Source organism: Oncorhynchus keta, chromosome 3 (genome assembly GCF_023373465.1).
Source record: "Oncorhynchus keta strain PuntledgeMale-10-30-2019 chromosome 3, Oket_V2, whole genome shotgun sequence".
NCBI lineage: Eukaryota > Metazoa > Chordata > Actinopteri > Salmoniformes > Salmonidae > Oncorhynchus > Oncorhynchus keta.
The window spans coordinates 25,693,643-25,711,305 of record NC_068423.1 but is presented as its reverse complement, the minus strand read 5'-3'; the positions used below and the strand labels follow the sequence as shown (position 1 = coordinate 25,711,305).

The 17,663-nt window shown below is 44.6% G+C and overlaps 1 protein-coding gene and 1 long non-coding RNA gene across 54 annotated transcripts in view; one reads left to right on the top strand and one right to left on the bottom strand.

The window, feature by feature from the left end:
* The window catches only part of ppp3r1a (protein phosphatase 3, regulatory subunit B, alpha a), a 52,706-nt gene that overhangs the window by 7,169 nt on the left and 27,874 nt on the right, over nucleotides 1-17,663 (top strand). For all 50 annotated transcript variants that reach the window (XR_008090352.1, XR_008090335.1, XR_008090369.1 and 47 more), the window contains exon 2: nucleotides 13,784-13,823. Coding sequence is in view for 1 of the 50 variants with exons in the window: in XM_052494067.1 (XP_052350027.1) it covers nucleotides 13,784-13,823 (40 nt within the window). In the remaining 49 variants the exon portion in view is untranslated. The remainder of the gene's footprint in view (nucleotides 1-13,783; nucleotides 13,824-17,663) is intronic.
* On the bottom strand, nucleotides 12,349-13,693 carry LOC127915148 (uncharacterized). Of its 4 annotated transcripts, none has more exons than XR_008090370.1 (4): nucleotides 13,331-13,693; nucleotides 12,935-13,000; nucleotides 12,642-12,707; nucleotides 12,349-12,561 (listed from the first exon to the last, which is right to left on the bottom strand). It is a non-coding gene; the product is annotated as an uncharacterized LOC127915148 (long non-coding RNA). The 4 variants fall into 4 exon arrangements; XR_008090372.1 differs by lacking the exon at nucleotides 13,331-13,693 and adding an exon at nucleotides 13,047-13,092; XR_008090373.1 differs by having other exon boundaries at nucleotides 12,349-12,707; nucleotides 12,968-13,000.

The following is a 17,663-nucleotide window of genomic DNA, read 5'->3' as shown; positions in this document are numbered from 1 at the left end:
ATTTACACCTTTTATTTAACCTTTATTTAACTAGGCAAGTCAGTTAAGAACACATTCTTATTTTCAATGACGGCCTAGGAACAGTGGGTTAACTGCCTTGTTCAGGGGCAGAACGACAGATTTTTTATCTTGTCAACTCAGGGATTTGTTTTTGCAACCTTCCAGTTACTAGTCCAATGCTCTAACCACCTGCTTTACATTGCACTCCACGAGGAGCCTGCATGGCAGGTTGACTACCTGTTACGCGAGGGCTGCAAGAAGACAAGGTAAGTTGCTAGCTAGCATTTAACTTATCTTATAAAAAACAATCAATCTTAACATAATCACTAGTTAACTACACATGGTTGACGATATTACTAGTTCATCTAGCATGTCCTGCGTTGCATGTAATCGATGCGGTGCCTGTTATTTTCTCATTGAATCACAGCCTACTTCGACAAACGGGCGAGGATTTAACAAGCGCATTTGCGAAAAAAGCACTGTCGTTGCACCAATGTGTACCTAACCATAAACATCAATGCCTTTCTTTAAAATCAATACACACAAGTATATATTTTTAAACCTGCATATTTAGTTAATATTGCCTGCAAACATGAATTTCTTATAATTAGGGAAATTGTCATTTCTCTTGCGTTCCGTGCGAGCAGTCAGGGTATATGCAGCAGTTTGGGCCGCCTGGCTCGTTGTGAACTGTGTGAAGTCCATTTATTCCGAACAAAGGCCGTCATTAATTTCCCAGAATTGTACATAATTATAACATAACATTGAAGGTTGTACAATGTAACAACAATATTTAGACTTATGGATGCCTACAATGTAACAACAATATTTAGACTTATGGATGCCTACAATGTAACAACAATATTTAGACTTATGGATGCCTACAATGTAACAACAATATTTAGACTTATGGATGCCTACAATGTAACAACAATATTTAGACTTATGGATGCCTACAATGTAACAACAATATTTAGACTTATGGATGCCTACAATGTAACAACAATATTTAGACTTATGGATGCCATCCGTTAGATAAAATATATAACGGTTCCTTATTTCACTGAAAGAATAAACGTTTTGTTTTCGAAATGATAGTTTCCGGGTTCGACCATTTTAATGACCAAAGGCTCATATTTCTGTGTGTTATTATGTTATAATTAAGTCTATGATTTGATAGAGCAGTCTGACTGAGCGATGGTAGGCAGCAGCAGGCTCCTAAGCATTCATTCAAACAGCACCTTCGTGCATTTACCAGCAGCTCTTCGCAATGCTTCAAGCATTGCGCTGTTTATGACTTCAAGCCTATCAACTCCCTAGATTAGGCTGGTATAACCAATGTGAAATGGCTAGCTAGTTAGCGGGGTGCGCGCTAATAGCGTTTCAAACGTCACTTGCTCTGAGACTTGGAGTAGTTGTTCCCCTTGCTATGCATGGGTAACGCTGCTTCGAGGGTGGCTGTTGTCGATGTGTTCCTGGTTCGAGTCCAGGTAGGAGGTAGGAGAGGGACGGAAGCTATACTGTTACACTGGCAATACTAAAGTGCCTATAAGAACATCCAATAGTCAAAGGTATATGAAGTACAAATCGTACAGAGAGAAATAGTCCTATAATTCCTATAATAACTACAACCTAAAATGTCTTACCTGGGAATATTGAAGACTCATGTTTAAAGGAACCACCAGCTTTCATATGTTCTCAAGTTCTGAGCAAGGAACTTAAACGTTAGCTTTTTTACATGGCACATATTGCACTTTTACTTTCTTCTCCAACACCTTGTTTTGCATTATTTAAACCAAATTGAACATGTTTCATTATTTATTTGAGACTAAATAGATTTTTATTGATGTATTATATTAAGTTCAAATAAGTATTCATTCAGTATTGTTGTAATTGTCATTATTACAAATAAATACAAAAAATTGTCTGATTAATCTGTATCGTCTTTTTTTGGTCCTCCAATAATCTGTATCGGTGTTGAAAAATCACAATCGGTCGACCTCTAGTATGTATGTAACACCAGGGAAGTAGCCAAGTTAGCGTTGTGTTGTTCTGAGAAAAGGGAAAGTTAAATTCTAATAGTCTAATCCCATGTATCCCCTTGCTCTTCGCTGCTTAAAATACTTTAGCACGTCTGGACTGGAGGGAACACAGTGTGTGTGCGTGTGTGTGTAAAGTGTGTAAAGTGTGTGCGTGCGTGCGTGCGTGCGTGTGTGTATGTGCAGGCAATTTACATACAGTGAAAACATTACACTTCACAACACATTATTACACACTACATCTACAATACATAATCCATAGGTACCTGTGTGTAAAGTGTGTGTGTGTGTCTCCACAATCCATGCTGTTACATAAGGTCTAGTTTTATCTTTTTCTTTAAATCTGATTGTACTGCTTGACTGAGTTACATGATGTGGAATGGAGTTCCATGTTGTCAAAGCCCTATGTAGTACTATGTGTTTCCCGTAGTCTGTTCTGGCCTTGGGGACTGTGAAGAGTCCTCTGGTGACATGTCTTGTGGGTTATTCATGAGTGTCTGAGCTGTGTGCTAGTAGTTTAAACAGACAGCTTTCAACATGTCAATAGTAGTGATGAAGTCAATCTCTCCTCTACTTTGAGCTAGGAGAGATTGACATGCATATTATTAATGTTAGCTCCCTGTGTACATTGAAGGGTAAACTGTGCTGCTCTGTTCTGGGCCAATTGTAATTTGTAACAATCAGCTGTTGGCTGGGCTCCCTGCCTGTGCCATTAAACCCCTACAACTCATCCAGAACGCCGCAGCCCGTCTGGTGTTCAACCTTCCCAAGTTCTCCCACGTCACCCCGCTCCTCCGCTCTCTCCACTGGCTTCCAGTTGAAGCTCGCATCCGCTACAAGACCATGGTGCTTGCCTACGGTGCTGTGAGGGGAACGGCACCTCAGTACCTCCAGGCTCTGATCAGGCCCTACACCCAAACAAGGGCACTGCGTTCATCCACCTCTGGCCTGCTCGCCTCCCTACCACTGAGGAAGTACAGTTCCCGCTCAGCCCAGTCAAAACTGTTCGCTGCTCTGGCCCCCCAATGGTGGAACAAACTCCCTCACGACGCCAGGACAGCGGAGTCAATCACCACCTTCCGGAGACACCTGAAACCCCACCTCTTTAAGGAATACCTAGGATAGGATAAGTATCCTTCTCACCCCCCCCCCCCCTTTTAAGATTTAGATGCACTATTGTAAAGTGACTGTTCCACTGGATGTCATAAGGTGAATGCACCAATTTGTAAGTTGCTCTGGATAAGAGCGTCTGCTAAATGACTTAAATGTAATGTAATGTAAATGTAAATTTGCCTATGTCCCTCTTTGTGGCACTTGACCATATGACTGGACAGTAATCCAGGTGCGACAAAACTAGGGCCTGTAGGGCTTGTTTTGTTGATAGCAGTGTCAAGAAAGCAGAGCAGCACTTTATTACGGCCAGACCTCTCCTCCCTATCTTAGCTACCATTGCATCTGTATGTTTGACCATGACAGTTTACAATCCAGGATTATAATAATAATATAATAATAATATATGCCATTTAGCTGACGCTTTTATCCAAAGCGACTTACAGTCATGTGTGCATACATTCTACGTATGGGTGGTCCCGGGAATCGAACCCACTACCCTGGCGTTACAAGCGCCATGCTCTACCAACTGAGCCACAGAAGGACTCCAAGTAGTTTAGTCTCCTCAACTTGCTCAATTGCCACATCATTCATTACAAGATTTAGTTGAGGTTTAGGGTTTAATTAACAATTTGTCCCAAACACAATGGTTTTAGTTTTTGAAATATTTAGGACTAGCTTATTTCTTGACGCCATTCTGAAACTGACTGCAGCTCTTTGTTAAGCGTTAAGCGTTTGCAGTGATTTCAATTGCTGTGGTAGCTGATGTGTGTAGTGTTGAGGGGGCCTAGATAGCTGCCCTGGGGAATGCCTGACTCTACCTGGATTATATTGGAGAGGCTTCCATTAAAGAACACCCTCTGTGTTCTGTTAAGACAGGTAACTCTCAATCCACAATATAACATGGGCTGTAAAGCCATTACATAAATGTTTTTCCAGCAGCAGATTTTGATTGTTAATGTCAAAAGTTGCACTGAAGTCTAACGAAACAGTACTCTCACAATCTTCTCTCAGCCAATCATCAGAAATGTGTGTAAGCACAGTACATGTTGAATACTCTTCACTATGAGTGTGCTGAAAGTCTGTTTTTTAATTTGTTCATCGTGAAATTGCATTGTATCTGGACAAGCACAATTTTGTCCAAAAGTGTTGGTAACAGGCTGATTGGTTGGCTGTTTGAGCCAGTGCTTTGCTGTTCTTAGGTAGTGGAATGACTTTTGCTTCCCTCCAGGCCTGAGGACACACACTTTCTCTGTAGGCTTAGTTTGAAGAGGTGGCTAATAGGAGTGGTGTCATGCCTACTCCCACTCCGGTGCTCGACGTCGCCGGTCTACTAACCACCGGCCCTGTCAAAGTCATTACGTACACCTGTTCACCATCATTACGCACACATGTTCACCATCATTACGCACACCTGTTCACCATCATTACGCACATCTGTTCACCAGCATTACGCACACCTGTTCACCATCATTACGCACACCTGTTCACCATCATTACGCACACCTGTTCACCATCATTACGCACACCTGTTCACCATCATTACGCACACCTGTTCACCATCATTACGCACACCTGTTCACCATCATTAAGCACACCTGTTCACCATCATTACGCACACCTGGTCACCATCATTACGTACACCAGGACATCATTATTTCCTTGATTACTCCCCCATTATTTAGCCCTCAGTAGCCATTAGTCACTAGGTAGTATTGTTTTGATTCACATTCTGCACACGTCTTACGTTTTGTTTATCTGCCTTTATTCATTCTTAAAATCACCTTCTGCACCTGCTTCCTGACTCCCGGCGTATACGTAACAAGTGGCAATATCGTCCGCTATCATCCTCAGGAATTGTCCACCAAAGTTGTCAGACCGAGGTGGCTGGTCATTGTTGATAGACAGCACAAATTGTTTTTCACCTCGTCCACATGCACTTTATTGAATATACATGACAATGTTTGTCTTGTAGGTTCAGAATTTGTTGTTATCATGTCATGCCTAAGTTAGCTAATCTTGCCAATGAATAAATTAAATAAATTATGGCGACGAGTTCGCCTTTTTACCCAATATTTCATTTAACCAATCAGAGTCTAAGCCCTGTCTAAGCCAGGGGATGGGGGTTCTACTAAGCTATATGGAATTGTTTTAAGAATGTACTAAGCTATTTGGAATAGTTTTAAGAAGGTCATACCAAGGATCATTTAGCTCATTTATTTTATTTTAAGACCCCTGGAAGTAAAAAAAAACAAAACATTTATTTGATTAAAAAACATGTCTTCCTGCTATTAGCCCATTCAAACGCATGGAACAACAGATAGTCCCCCCCAAAAAAATATCAAAAGGATGTTTGTTCTGAAGTGTCTCTCCTATATCTGAGAGATATAAGAACAATTGGGAATTTTTATTTTCTATCTTTTTTAAACCCCCCACATTTTGGCATTAAACTGTCCCCATATATACTGTACTTCCATACATTTTTTCAACTGGTACTGGCAGAGCGTCAGACAAGTTTTGTGAGGCCTGTGAGTATCGTAGAGTAAGAGATGTATAGGAAATGTTCCTGAGTCACCGTTGTGCAGAAGGGGTCATATTAGGGGGTCATATTAGGGGGTCATATTAGAGTCTAGCCCGGACGGTTTGAATGCTTACGGAGACACGAGTTTCCTGACACTTGACGAGGCCATAGAGCAAAACGGAGAACACCATTGTGTTCGTAAGTGTCTCGTCTTTCCATAGAGGGTCCTAATAGGTTGTAGGCGAATACGTTTGTAGACCGTTTGGACGATACGGACCGATTCTCAGGCTGTCACAGGGTCTGACAAACACCTCTCAAGCTCTGTCACCTTTCTCTCCAGATGTGGAAGTGTTACATAGGCTGTGTGGCCGGTCTGATTTGCCATTCCTTTTGTTTGTTCTTGCCGTTAGTTATAATAGAAAGTAGATAGTCATTCAGACTATCTGAGGAATTCTGCCCCACGACCAGCCTGTCGTGTCTTAAATGGGTGGAATTTACACCAGTGAGCAGTTCTGCTGCGTTTGTGACAGATTTCACACCAGAGGCTCTGCACACACACACACACACACACACACACACACACACACACACACACACACACACACACACACACACACACACACACACACACACACACACACACACACACACACACACACACACACACACACACACACACACACATCTCTCTTTCTGCTCTGGCTCATTTGCACAGTCAGGCTTTGGTCTCTGTCGGAAGTCACTAACATTCAGGCTTAGGCCTATGTCACGCTATGTCATAATCAGGCTTAGGCCTATGTCACGCTATGTCATAATCAGGCTTAGGCCTATGTCACGCTATGTCATAATCAGGCTTAGGCCTATGTCACGCTATGTCATAATCAGGCTTAAGCCTATGTCACGCTATGTCATAATCAGGCTTAGGCCCTACGTCACTGTCTTGTTTCAAGCAAGCTAATGCAGAAGTGACCAGACCTGGGTTCATATAAAATTTAGGGTGACTTACAGACAGTACCAGACATGGGTTCAAATACTATTTAGGGTGACTTACAGACAGTACCAGACCTGGGTTCAAATACTATTTAGGGTGACTTACAGACAGTACCAGACATGGGTTCAAATACTATTTAGGGTGACTTACAGACAGTACCAGACCTGGGTTCAAATACTATTTAGGGTGACTTGTATATAGTACCAGACCTGGGTTCAAATACTATTTAGGGTGACTTACAGACAGTACCAGACCTGGGTTCAAATACTATTTAGGGTGACTTACAGACAGTACCAGACCTGGGTTCAAATACTATTTAGGGTGACTTGTATATAGTACCAGACCTGGGTTCAAATACTATTTAGGGTGACTTACAGACAGTACCAGACCTGGGTTCAAATACTATTTAGGGTGACTTACAGACAGTACCAGACCTGGGTTCAAATACTATTTAGGGTGACTTACAGACAGTACCAGACCTGGGTTCAAATACTATTTAGGGTGACTTACAGACAGTACCAGACCTGGGTTCAAATACTATTTAGGGTGACTTACAGACAGTACCAGACCTGGGTTCAAATACTATTTAGGGTGACTTATAGACAGTACCAGACCTGGGTTCAAATACTATTTAGGGTGACTTGTATATAGTACCAGACCTGGGTTCATATACTATTTAGGGTGACTTGTATATAGTACCAGACCTGGGTTCATATACTATTTAGGGTGACTTGTATATAGTACCAGACCTGGGTTCATATACTATTTAGGGTGACTTGTATATAGTACCAGACCTGGGTTCAAATACTATTTAGGGTGACTTAGAGACAGTACCAGACCTGGGTTCAAATACTATTTAGGGTGACTTATAGACAGTACCAGACCTGGGTTCAAATACTATTTAGGGTGACTTAGAGACAGTACCAGACCTGGGTTCAAATACTATTTAGGGTGTTTCAAAGAGATTTGGCATGTATTTAAAAACACTCAAAAACACAGTGTATTTTCCAATACTCCAACATACTTCCATGCGTTTAAAGACATTCTCCGGTACTTTTGTATACTTTCTAGCCAGTAGTTCTGAAAGTAACGGTCACGAGACAAAAGTGGTCCCCGAAAATGGCGTACTACAATCAGTGTAGATGAACGGGAGGAGGAGGCGGATTAAAGAAGGATTATTAAGCCTTGAGACAGTTGACATGGATTGTGTATGTGTGTCATTCAGAGGGTGAATGGACAAGACAAAAGATTTAAGTGCCTTTGAACGAGGGTGTGGTAGTAGGTGCCAGGCGCTCCAGTTTGTGTGAGGAACTGCAACGCTGCTGGGTTTTTCACACTCACAATAGTTTCCCCGTGTGTATCAAGAATGGTCCACCATCCAAAAGACATCTAGTCAAATTGACAACACTGGGAAGTATTGGGAGTCAACATGCATCCCTGTGGAACGCTTTCAACATCTTGTAGAGTGTATGCCATGACGTATTGAGGACAAAAAAGGGGAGGAGTCAACTCAATGTTAGAAAGGTGTTCCTAATGTTTGGAAAACTCAGTGTATATACAGTAAAAAAGTTTGGACACACCCACCCATTCCAGTTTTTTTATTTATTTTGTACTATTTTCTACATTTTAGAATAACAGTGAAGACATCTAAACTATGAAATAACATACATGGAATCATGTAGTAACCAAAAAAGTATTAAATAAATCCAAATATATTTGAGATTCTTCTAAGTAGCCACCCTTTGCCTTGATGACAGCTTTACACACTCTTGGCGTTCTCTCAGCCTGCTTCATGGGCTCCTGAGTGGCGCAGCGGTCTAAGGCACTGCATCTCAGTGCTAGAGGGGTCACTACAGACACTGGTTCAGCGGTCTAAGGCACTGCATCTCAGTGCTAGAGGGGTCACTACAGACCCTGGTTCAGCGGTCTAAGGCACTGCATCTCAGTGGTAGAGGGGTCACTACAGACCCTGGTTCAGCGGTCTAAGGCACTGCATCTCAGTGGTAGAGGCGTCACTACAGACCCTGGTTCAGTGGTCTAAGGCACGGCTTCTCAGTGCTAGAGGTGTCACTACAGACCCTGGTTCAGCGGTCTAAGGCACTGCATCTCAGTGGGAGAGGCGTCACTACAGACCCTGGTTCAGCGGTCTAAGGCACTGCATCTCAGTGCTAGAGGGGTCACTACAGACCCTGGTTCAGCGGTCTAAGGCACTGCATCTCAGTGCTAGAGGGGTCACTAAAGACCCTGGTTCAGCGGTCTAAGACACTGCATCTCAGTGCTAGAGGCATCACTACCGACGCCTTGGTTCGAATCCAGGCTGTATCACATCCGGCCGTGATTGGGAGTTCCATAGGGCGACGCTCAAATTGACCCAGCGTCGTTCGGGTTTGTCCGGTGAAGGCCGTCATTGTAAACAAGAATTTGTTCTTAACTGACTTACCTAGTTAAATAAAGGTTAAAATAAATAAATAAAATAAGGTAGTCACCTGGAATGCATTTCAATTAACAGTGTATACACCCTCTGAATTGTCAAGACAATCCATGTCTCAATTGTCTCAGGTTAAATAAGGGTTATCAAAGCCTTGTCTCCTCCCCTTCATCTACACTGATTGACATGGATTTAGTGACATCTAGTGACAACAATAGGGGATCACAGCTTTCACCTGGATTCACCTGGTCAGTCTATGTCATGAAAAGAGCAGGTGTCATTAATGTTTTGTACACTCAGTGTATATATTTTCTGGGACCAAGTAAAAAAAAAATAAATGTTTTGTACAATTTCAATTCATTTATTCAGTTTATATAACATGTACCCGCGAGCTGCCACTCCAAATAAATCAAAAGTATGAAATACATACAGAGAAATTAGCATTCGGGTCAAAAAGGAAAACAAATGTTATGTAAAAGAAAAATAAACAAAAAGAGGCCTATACAGTTGACATGTCAGAGCATAAACTAAACCAGGAAGTTGAAGGAACTGTCCATACATCCCCGAAGTAGAAGTGTGATGAGGCATATATCTGGGGAAAGGTATAAAACAAGTTCTAGAATGTTGAAAGATTCCAAGAGCACAGTGGTCTCCATCATTGGGAAATGGGAAACATATGGAACTACCTAGACTCTGTCTAGAGCTGGCCATCTTGGCACACTGAGCAACAAGGCAAGGAGGGCCTTGGTAAGGGAGGTGACCAAGAACCCAATGACCACTCTGACAGAACTGCAGAGTTCCTTGGCTTAGATGGGAGAACCTGCCAGAAAGACAAGTCTCTACAACACTTCACCAATCTGGGCTTTTTGGGAGTGGCTAGACGGAAGCCACTCCTGAGAAAAAGTCACATAACAGCATGCCTGGACTTAGCAAAAGTCAATAGTACGCAAGTATAAACACCATGGGACCACGCAGCCATCATACCGCTCAGGAAGGAGACGCATTCTGTCTCTTAGAGATGCACTTCCTTTGGTGTGAAAAGTGCAAATCTTGAAAGGCACCAGGCAAATGTTTCTGTGGCATGATAATTAAAAAAAAACCTCTGGCCAGAATGGAAAGCGCAATGTTTGGAGAAAAGCAGGCACAGCCCATCACCCATCTAACACCATCCCTACTGTGAAGCACGGTGGTGGCAGCATCATGCTCTGGGGATTCTTTTCAGCGGCAGGGACTGGGAGACTGGTAAAGTAAATAAATTGAGCCAAATACAGGCAAATCCTTAAAGGGAATATGCTTCAGAGTGCAAGCAACCTTAGACTGTGGCGCAAAAATGTACGTTCCAACAGGACAATGACCCCCAAGCATACAGCTAAAGCAACGCTGGAATGGCTTCAGAACAAGAATGTAAAAGTCCTTTGGTGGCCCAGCCAAAGCCCAGACTTGTATCCCATTGAACATCTGTGGAAAGACTTGAAGATCATCACTGCTCCCCATCTAACTTAACAGAGCTTGATCAAATCTGAAAGGAAGAATGGGAGAAAATCCCAAAATCCAGATGTGCAAAGCTGATACAGACATACCTAAGCTGACTCAAAGCTGATACAGACATACCTAAGCTGACTCAAAGCTGATACAGACATACCTAAGCTGACTCAAAGCTGATACAGACATACCTAAGCTGACTCAAAGCTGATACAGACATACCTAAGCTGACTCAAAGCTGATACAGACATACCTAAGCTGACTCAAAGCTGATACAGACATACCTAAGCTGACTCAAAGCTGATACAGACATACCTAAGATGACTCAAAGCTGATACAGACATACCTAAGCTGACTCAAAGCTGTTATCTCTCCGCCAAAGGTGCTTCTACAAAGTATTGCTTCGGGGGTGTGAATACTTATGTAAATGAGATTTCTCTATTTCATTTTCAATCCATTTACAAACATATATTTAATCAATGTTGAATTCAGGCTGTAACACAACAAAATGTGGAATAAGTTAAGGGGTCTGAATACTTCCTGAAGTTACTGTACATGTATATTTCTATTCGGGTCTTAAATTATTTTAAAAACTTTTTTGGGGGGGTGGGGATATTACTGCACTGTTGGAGCTAGAAACATAAGCATTTCACTGCACCTACGATAACATCTGCAATACTATGTACGTGACCTATGAACTTCGATTTGATGGCTCAGTTTGTAGAGTATGGCGCTTGCAATGCCAGGATTTTGGGTTTGATTCCGGGGACCACCCCCATATGTAAAATGTATGCACAAATGACTTAAGTCGCTTTGGATAAAAGCAGCTGCTAAATGGCATGTCATTTATTACTAGCTAGCTTGCCTGTTGTCTTTAGCCCCGTGTTGACCTCCTAAACACAACCAGGAGAGGTTATCCATCTGCCCGAGTCATTCCCGTGTTAACGAGACAGGCCATTGTATGATGTGTAAATGTGGGCCACGTCGGGTGTCATTTGGGTTGTCACTGAGTTGTAGCTGTTGCATATTGATGTGCGTGTGAAGTGAGCTTTGTGGAAATGCTAATATAACGAATGATAAGAAATGCTCATTTTTCATTTTGTTGTTGTTGTTGTAAAACTTTTTGCTACCGTGTGCCCTTATGAACACGAACACATGTTGTAGCTCTAGTCCCTGGGAGGGTTGACCTGCAATTACTAGGATGTGTATTAACCTCCATTTTGAGATAGTAGCACTGGAATAAGCTAGCAGTAGATCCTCTGCAGTACAGCCTGAAAGACCTGACAAGAATACATCATAATGAATGTATCCCAATGGTTTCCTATGTTTGACCAGTATTTCTGTTTTCATAATGCAAACGTCTCACCTTTGCCTCCTGTATGTCTCACCTATTGTCTCCTGTATATCTCACCTTTGCCTCCTGTATATCTCACCTTTGCCTCCTGTATATCTCACCTTTGCCTCCTGTATATCTCACCTTTGCCTCCTGTATGTCTCACCTATTGTCTCACCTATTGTCTCCTGTATATCTCACCTTTGCCTCCTGTATATCTCACCTTTGTCTCCTGTATATCTCACCTTTGCCTCCTGTATATCTCACCTTTGCCTCCCGTGTATCTCACCTTTGCCTCCTGCGTATCTCACCTTTGCCTCCTGTATATCTCACCTTTGCCTCCTGTATATCTCACCTGTGCCTCCTGTATATCTCACCTTTGCCTCCTGTATGTCTCACCTTTGCCTCCTGTATATCTCACCTTTGCCTCCTGTATATCTCACCTTTGCCTCCTGTATGTCTCACCTATTGTCTCACCTATTGTCTCCTGTATATCTCACCTATTGTCTCCTGTATATCTCACCTTTGCCTCCTGTATATCTCACCTTTGCCTCCTGTATATCTCACCTTTGCCTCCTGTATGTCTCACCTATTGTCTCCTGTATGTCTCACCTATTGTCTCACCTATTGTCTCCTGTGTCTCACCTATTGTCTCACCTATTGTCTCCTGTATGTCTCACCTTTGCTTCCTGTATATCTCACCTATTGTCTCCTGTATGTCTCACCTATTGTCTCACCTATTGTCTCCTGTGTCTCACCTATTGTCTCACCTATTGTCTCCTGTGTCTCACCTATTGTCTCACCTATTGTCTCCTGTATATCTCACCTATTGTCTCCTGTATGTCTCACCTATTGTCTCCTGTGTCTCACCTATTGTCTCACCTATTGTCTCCTGTGTCTCACCTATTGTCTCACCTATTGTCTCCTTTATGTCTCACCTTTGTCTCCTGTATGTCTCACCTATTGTCTCACCTATTGTCTCACCTATTGTCTCCTGTATATCTCACCTATTGTCTCCTGTATGTCTCACCTATTGTCTCCTGTGTCTCACCTATTGTCTCACCTATTGTCTCCTGTGTCTCACCTATTGTCTCACCTATTGTCTCCTGTATATCTCACCTATTGTCTCCTGTATGTCTCACCTATTGTCTCCTGTGTCTCACCTATTGTCTCACCTATTGTCTCCTGTATATCTCACCTATTGTCTCCTGTATGTCTCACCTATTGTCTCCTGTGTCTCACCTATTGTCTCACCTATTGTCTCCTTTATGTCTCACCTTTGTCTCCTGTATGTCTCACCTATTGTCTCACCTATTGTCTCACCTATTGTCTCCTGTATATCTCACCTATTGTCTCCTGTATGTCTCACCTTTGCTTCCTGTATATCTCACCTATTGTCTCCTGTATGTCTCACCTATTGTCTCACCTATTGTCTCCTGTGTCTCACCTATTGTCTCACCTATTGTCTCCTGTATGTCTCACCTTTGCTTCCTGTATATCTCACCTTTGCCTCCTGTATATCTCACCTTTGCCTCCTGTATGTCTCACCTATTGTCTCACCTATTGTCTCCTGTATATCTCACCTATTGTCTCCTGTATATCTCACCTTTGCCTCCTGTATGTCTCACCTTTGCCTCCTGTATGTCTCACCTATTGTCTCCCGTATGTCTCACCTTTGCCTCCTGTATATCTCACCCTTGCCTCCTGTATATCTCACCTTTGCCTCCTGTATGTCTCACCTATTGTCTCCTGTATATCTCACCTATTGTCTCCTGTATATCTCACCTTTGCCTCCTGTATATCTCACCTTTGCCTCCTGTATATCTCACCTATTGTCTCCCGTATGTCTCACCTATGGTCTCCTGTTTCTCCTCTTCAGGGAAATGAGGCAAGTTACCCCCTGGAAATGTGCTCGCATTGTAAGTATCTTTGATTTACTAACTAACTGCCTTTGTTTGTCCGGCATCAACATCAGAAAATGAAACTATCCTCACTCCCCTCCGCTCTCTGCTTGTCTGAGCTTGTATTGAGTATTCAACATTATGCTCAAATGCAACCCGACAAAAAGGACAGCATATATAATAGACTAACACCACACAGGGGCTTTCTGCTGGAGCCAGGGACACACTCAGAGGAGACTTAGGGACACACTCAGGGGAGACTCAGGGACACACGCAGGGGAGACTCAGGGACACACTCAGGGGAGACTTAGGGACACACTCAGGGACACACTCAGGGGAGACTTAGGGACACACTCAGGGGAGACTTAGGGACACACTCAGGGGAGACTCAGGGACACACTCAGGGACACACTCAGGGGAGACTCAGGGACACACTCAGGGGAGACTCAGGGACACACTCAGGGATACACTCAGGGATACACTCAGGGGAGACTCAGGGACACACTCAGGGGAGACTCAGGGACACACTCAGGGGAGACTCAGGGACAAACTCAGGGACACACTCAGGGGAGACTCGGGGACAAACTCAGGGACACACTCAGGGGAGACTCAGGGACACACTCAGGGACACACTCAGGGGAGACTCAGGGGAGATTCAGGGACACACTCAGGGGAGACTCAGGGACACACTCAGGGGAGACTCAGGGACACACTCAGGGACACACTCAGGGGAGACTCGGGGACAAACTCAGGGACACACTCAGGGACACACTCAGGGGAGACTCAGGGACACACTCAGGGGAGACTCAGGGACACACTCAGGGACACACTCAGGGGAGACTCAGGGACACACTCAGGGGAGATTCAGGGACACACTCAGGGACACACTCAGGGGAGACTCAGGGACACACTCAGGGGAGACTCGGGGACACACTCAGGGGAGACTCAGGGACACACTCAGAGGAGACTCAGGGACACACTCAGAGGAGACTCAGGGACACACTCAGGGGAGACTCAGGGACACACTCAGGGGAGACTCAGGGACACACTCAGGGGAGACTCAGGGACACACTCAGGGACACACTCAGGGGAGACTCAGGGACACACTCAGGGGAGACTCAGGGACACACTCAGGGGAGACTCGGACACACACTCAGGGACACACTCAGGGGAGACTCAGGGACACACTCAGGGGAGACTCAGGGACACACTCAGGGGAGACTCAGGGACACACTCAGGGGAGACTTAGGGGCACACTCAGGGGAGACTCAGGGACACACTCAGGGACACACTCAGGGACACACTCAGGGGAGACTCAGGGACACACTCAGGGGAGACTCAGGGACACACTCAGGGGAGACTCAGGGACACACTCAGGGACACACTCAGGGGAGACTCAGGGACACACTCAGGGGAGACTCAGGGACACACTCAGGGGAGACTCGGACACACTCAGGGACACACTCAGGGGAGACTCAGGGACACACTCAGGGGAGACTCAGGGACACACTCAGGGGAGACTCAGGGACACACTCAGGGGAGACTCAGGGACACACTCAAGGGAGACTTAGGGACACACTCAAGGGAGACTCAGGGACACACTCAGGGGAGACTCAGGGACACACTCAGGGGAGACTTGGGGACACACTCAGGGACACACTCAGGGACACACTCAGGGACACACTCAGGGGAGACTCAGGGACACACTCAGGGGAGACTCAGGGACACACTCAGGGACACACTCAGGGAGATTCAGGGACACACTCAGGGACACACTCAGGGGAGATTCAGGGACACACTCAGGGACACACTCAGGGACACTCAGACACACTAAGGGACAAGCAGGCAGCCCAACAGTAGTTGCCGCGGTAGACCGAGGATAAGAAGGTGTGTGACCCTGACCCGAGCCGAGACCGAGGAAGGACTTCACCATTCCTGGATATTTCCAGCTTCGCAAGGACCCTCCCACTCCCCACAGCCCACAGCCCATGCTCCACCCCCAATGAAACACAAACAAACACACATAGCACTAGCAACAGCCAGTGCCTGTATGCAGCCTCCCAAAATAACCAAGGCCTGCTTGTTGGAGTTCCTTGTTGCTAGGGGTTTCCCAGAGCCGGAGCAACGGTTGTCGAGGAGAGGGGGGTTGGGGGGGGGATCCCATTACAATGGTTTATAAGGAGGACAGGACACCCACTCCCATAGATTTATGAGCCTAAAGCTATTGTATTAGAACTGTTCTACTGAATGATGTAGCCTGCAGTCCAATGAATGTGGAGATATTACTATCAGTCTGAATGCTGAAAACCTTACGTATAGTTTTAATGTAGAGTTTGCTGCACAACAGAATCCATGTAGGGAGCATTACATGCTGCTGTCCTAGCCATTATACATCCACTAGCCTTCATTACATGCTGCTGTCCTAGCCATTATCCATCCACTAGCCTTCATTCCATACTGCTGTCCTAGCCATTATCCATCCACTAGCCTTCATTCCATAATGCTGTCCTAGCCATTATCCATCCACTAGCCTTCATTCCATACTGCTGTCCTAGCCATTATACATCCACTAGCCTTCATTACATGCTGCTGTCCTAGCCATTATCCATCCACTAGCCTTCATTCCATACTGCTGTCCTAGCCATTATACATCCACTAGCCTTCATTCCATAATGCTGTCCTAGCCATTATACATCCACTAGCCTTCATTCCATACTGCTGTCCTAGCCATTATACATCCACTAGCCTTCATTACATGCTGCTGTCCTAGCCATTATCCATCCACTAGCCTTCATTCCATACTGCTGTCCTAGCCATTATCCATCCACTAGCCTTCATTCCATAATGCTGTCCTAGCCATTATACATCCACTAGCCTTCATTCCATAATGCTGTCCTAGCCATTATCCATCCACTAGCCTTCATTCCATAATGCTGTCCTAGCCATTATCCATCCACTAGCCTTCATTCCATAATGCTGTCCTAGCCATTATCCATCCACTAGCCTTCATTCCATAATGCTGTCCTAGCCGTTATCCATCCACTAGCCTTCATTCCATAATGCTGTCCTAGCCATTATCCATCCACTAGCCTTCATTCCATACTGCTGTCCTAGCCATTATCCATCCACTAGCCTTCATTCCATACTGCTGTCCTAGCCATTATCCATCCACTAGCCTTCATTACATGCTGCTGTCCTAGCCATTATCCATCCACTGGCCTTCATTACATACTGCTGTCCTAGCCATTATCCATCCACTAGCCTTCATTCCATACTGCTGTCCTAGCCATTATCCGTCCACTAGCCTTCATTACATGCTGCTGTCCTAGCCATTATCCATCCACTAGCCTTCATTCCATACTGCTGTCCTAGCCATTATCCATCCACTGGCCTTCATTACATGCTGCTGTCCTAGCCATTATCCATCCACTGGCCTTGATTATATGCTGCTGTCCTAGCCATTATCCATCCACTAGCCTTCATTCCATACTGCTGTCCTAGCCATTATCCGTCCACTAGCCTTCATTCCATACTGCTGTCCTAGCCATTATCCATCCACTAGCCTTCATTCCATACTGCTGTCCTAGCCATTATCCATCCACTAGCCTTCATTACATGCTGCTGTCCTAGCCATTATCCATCCACTAGCCTTCATTCTGTCAGTTGCACTAGAATCCAGAATCCATCCCCCTCCAAACCACACACAGCCTCATTGGCTCAATAAAAATCCATTATGCTAAAAGGGTTGGTGTCATGTGTTGGCCTGGCAGCATAAGTACAAGGCTGCTCATTTAAAAGTACACACACACCCCCACAGACACAGGGGTCTATTGGACAAAACGATGATGTAATCTTTCT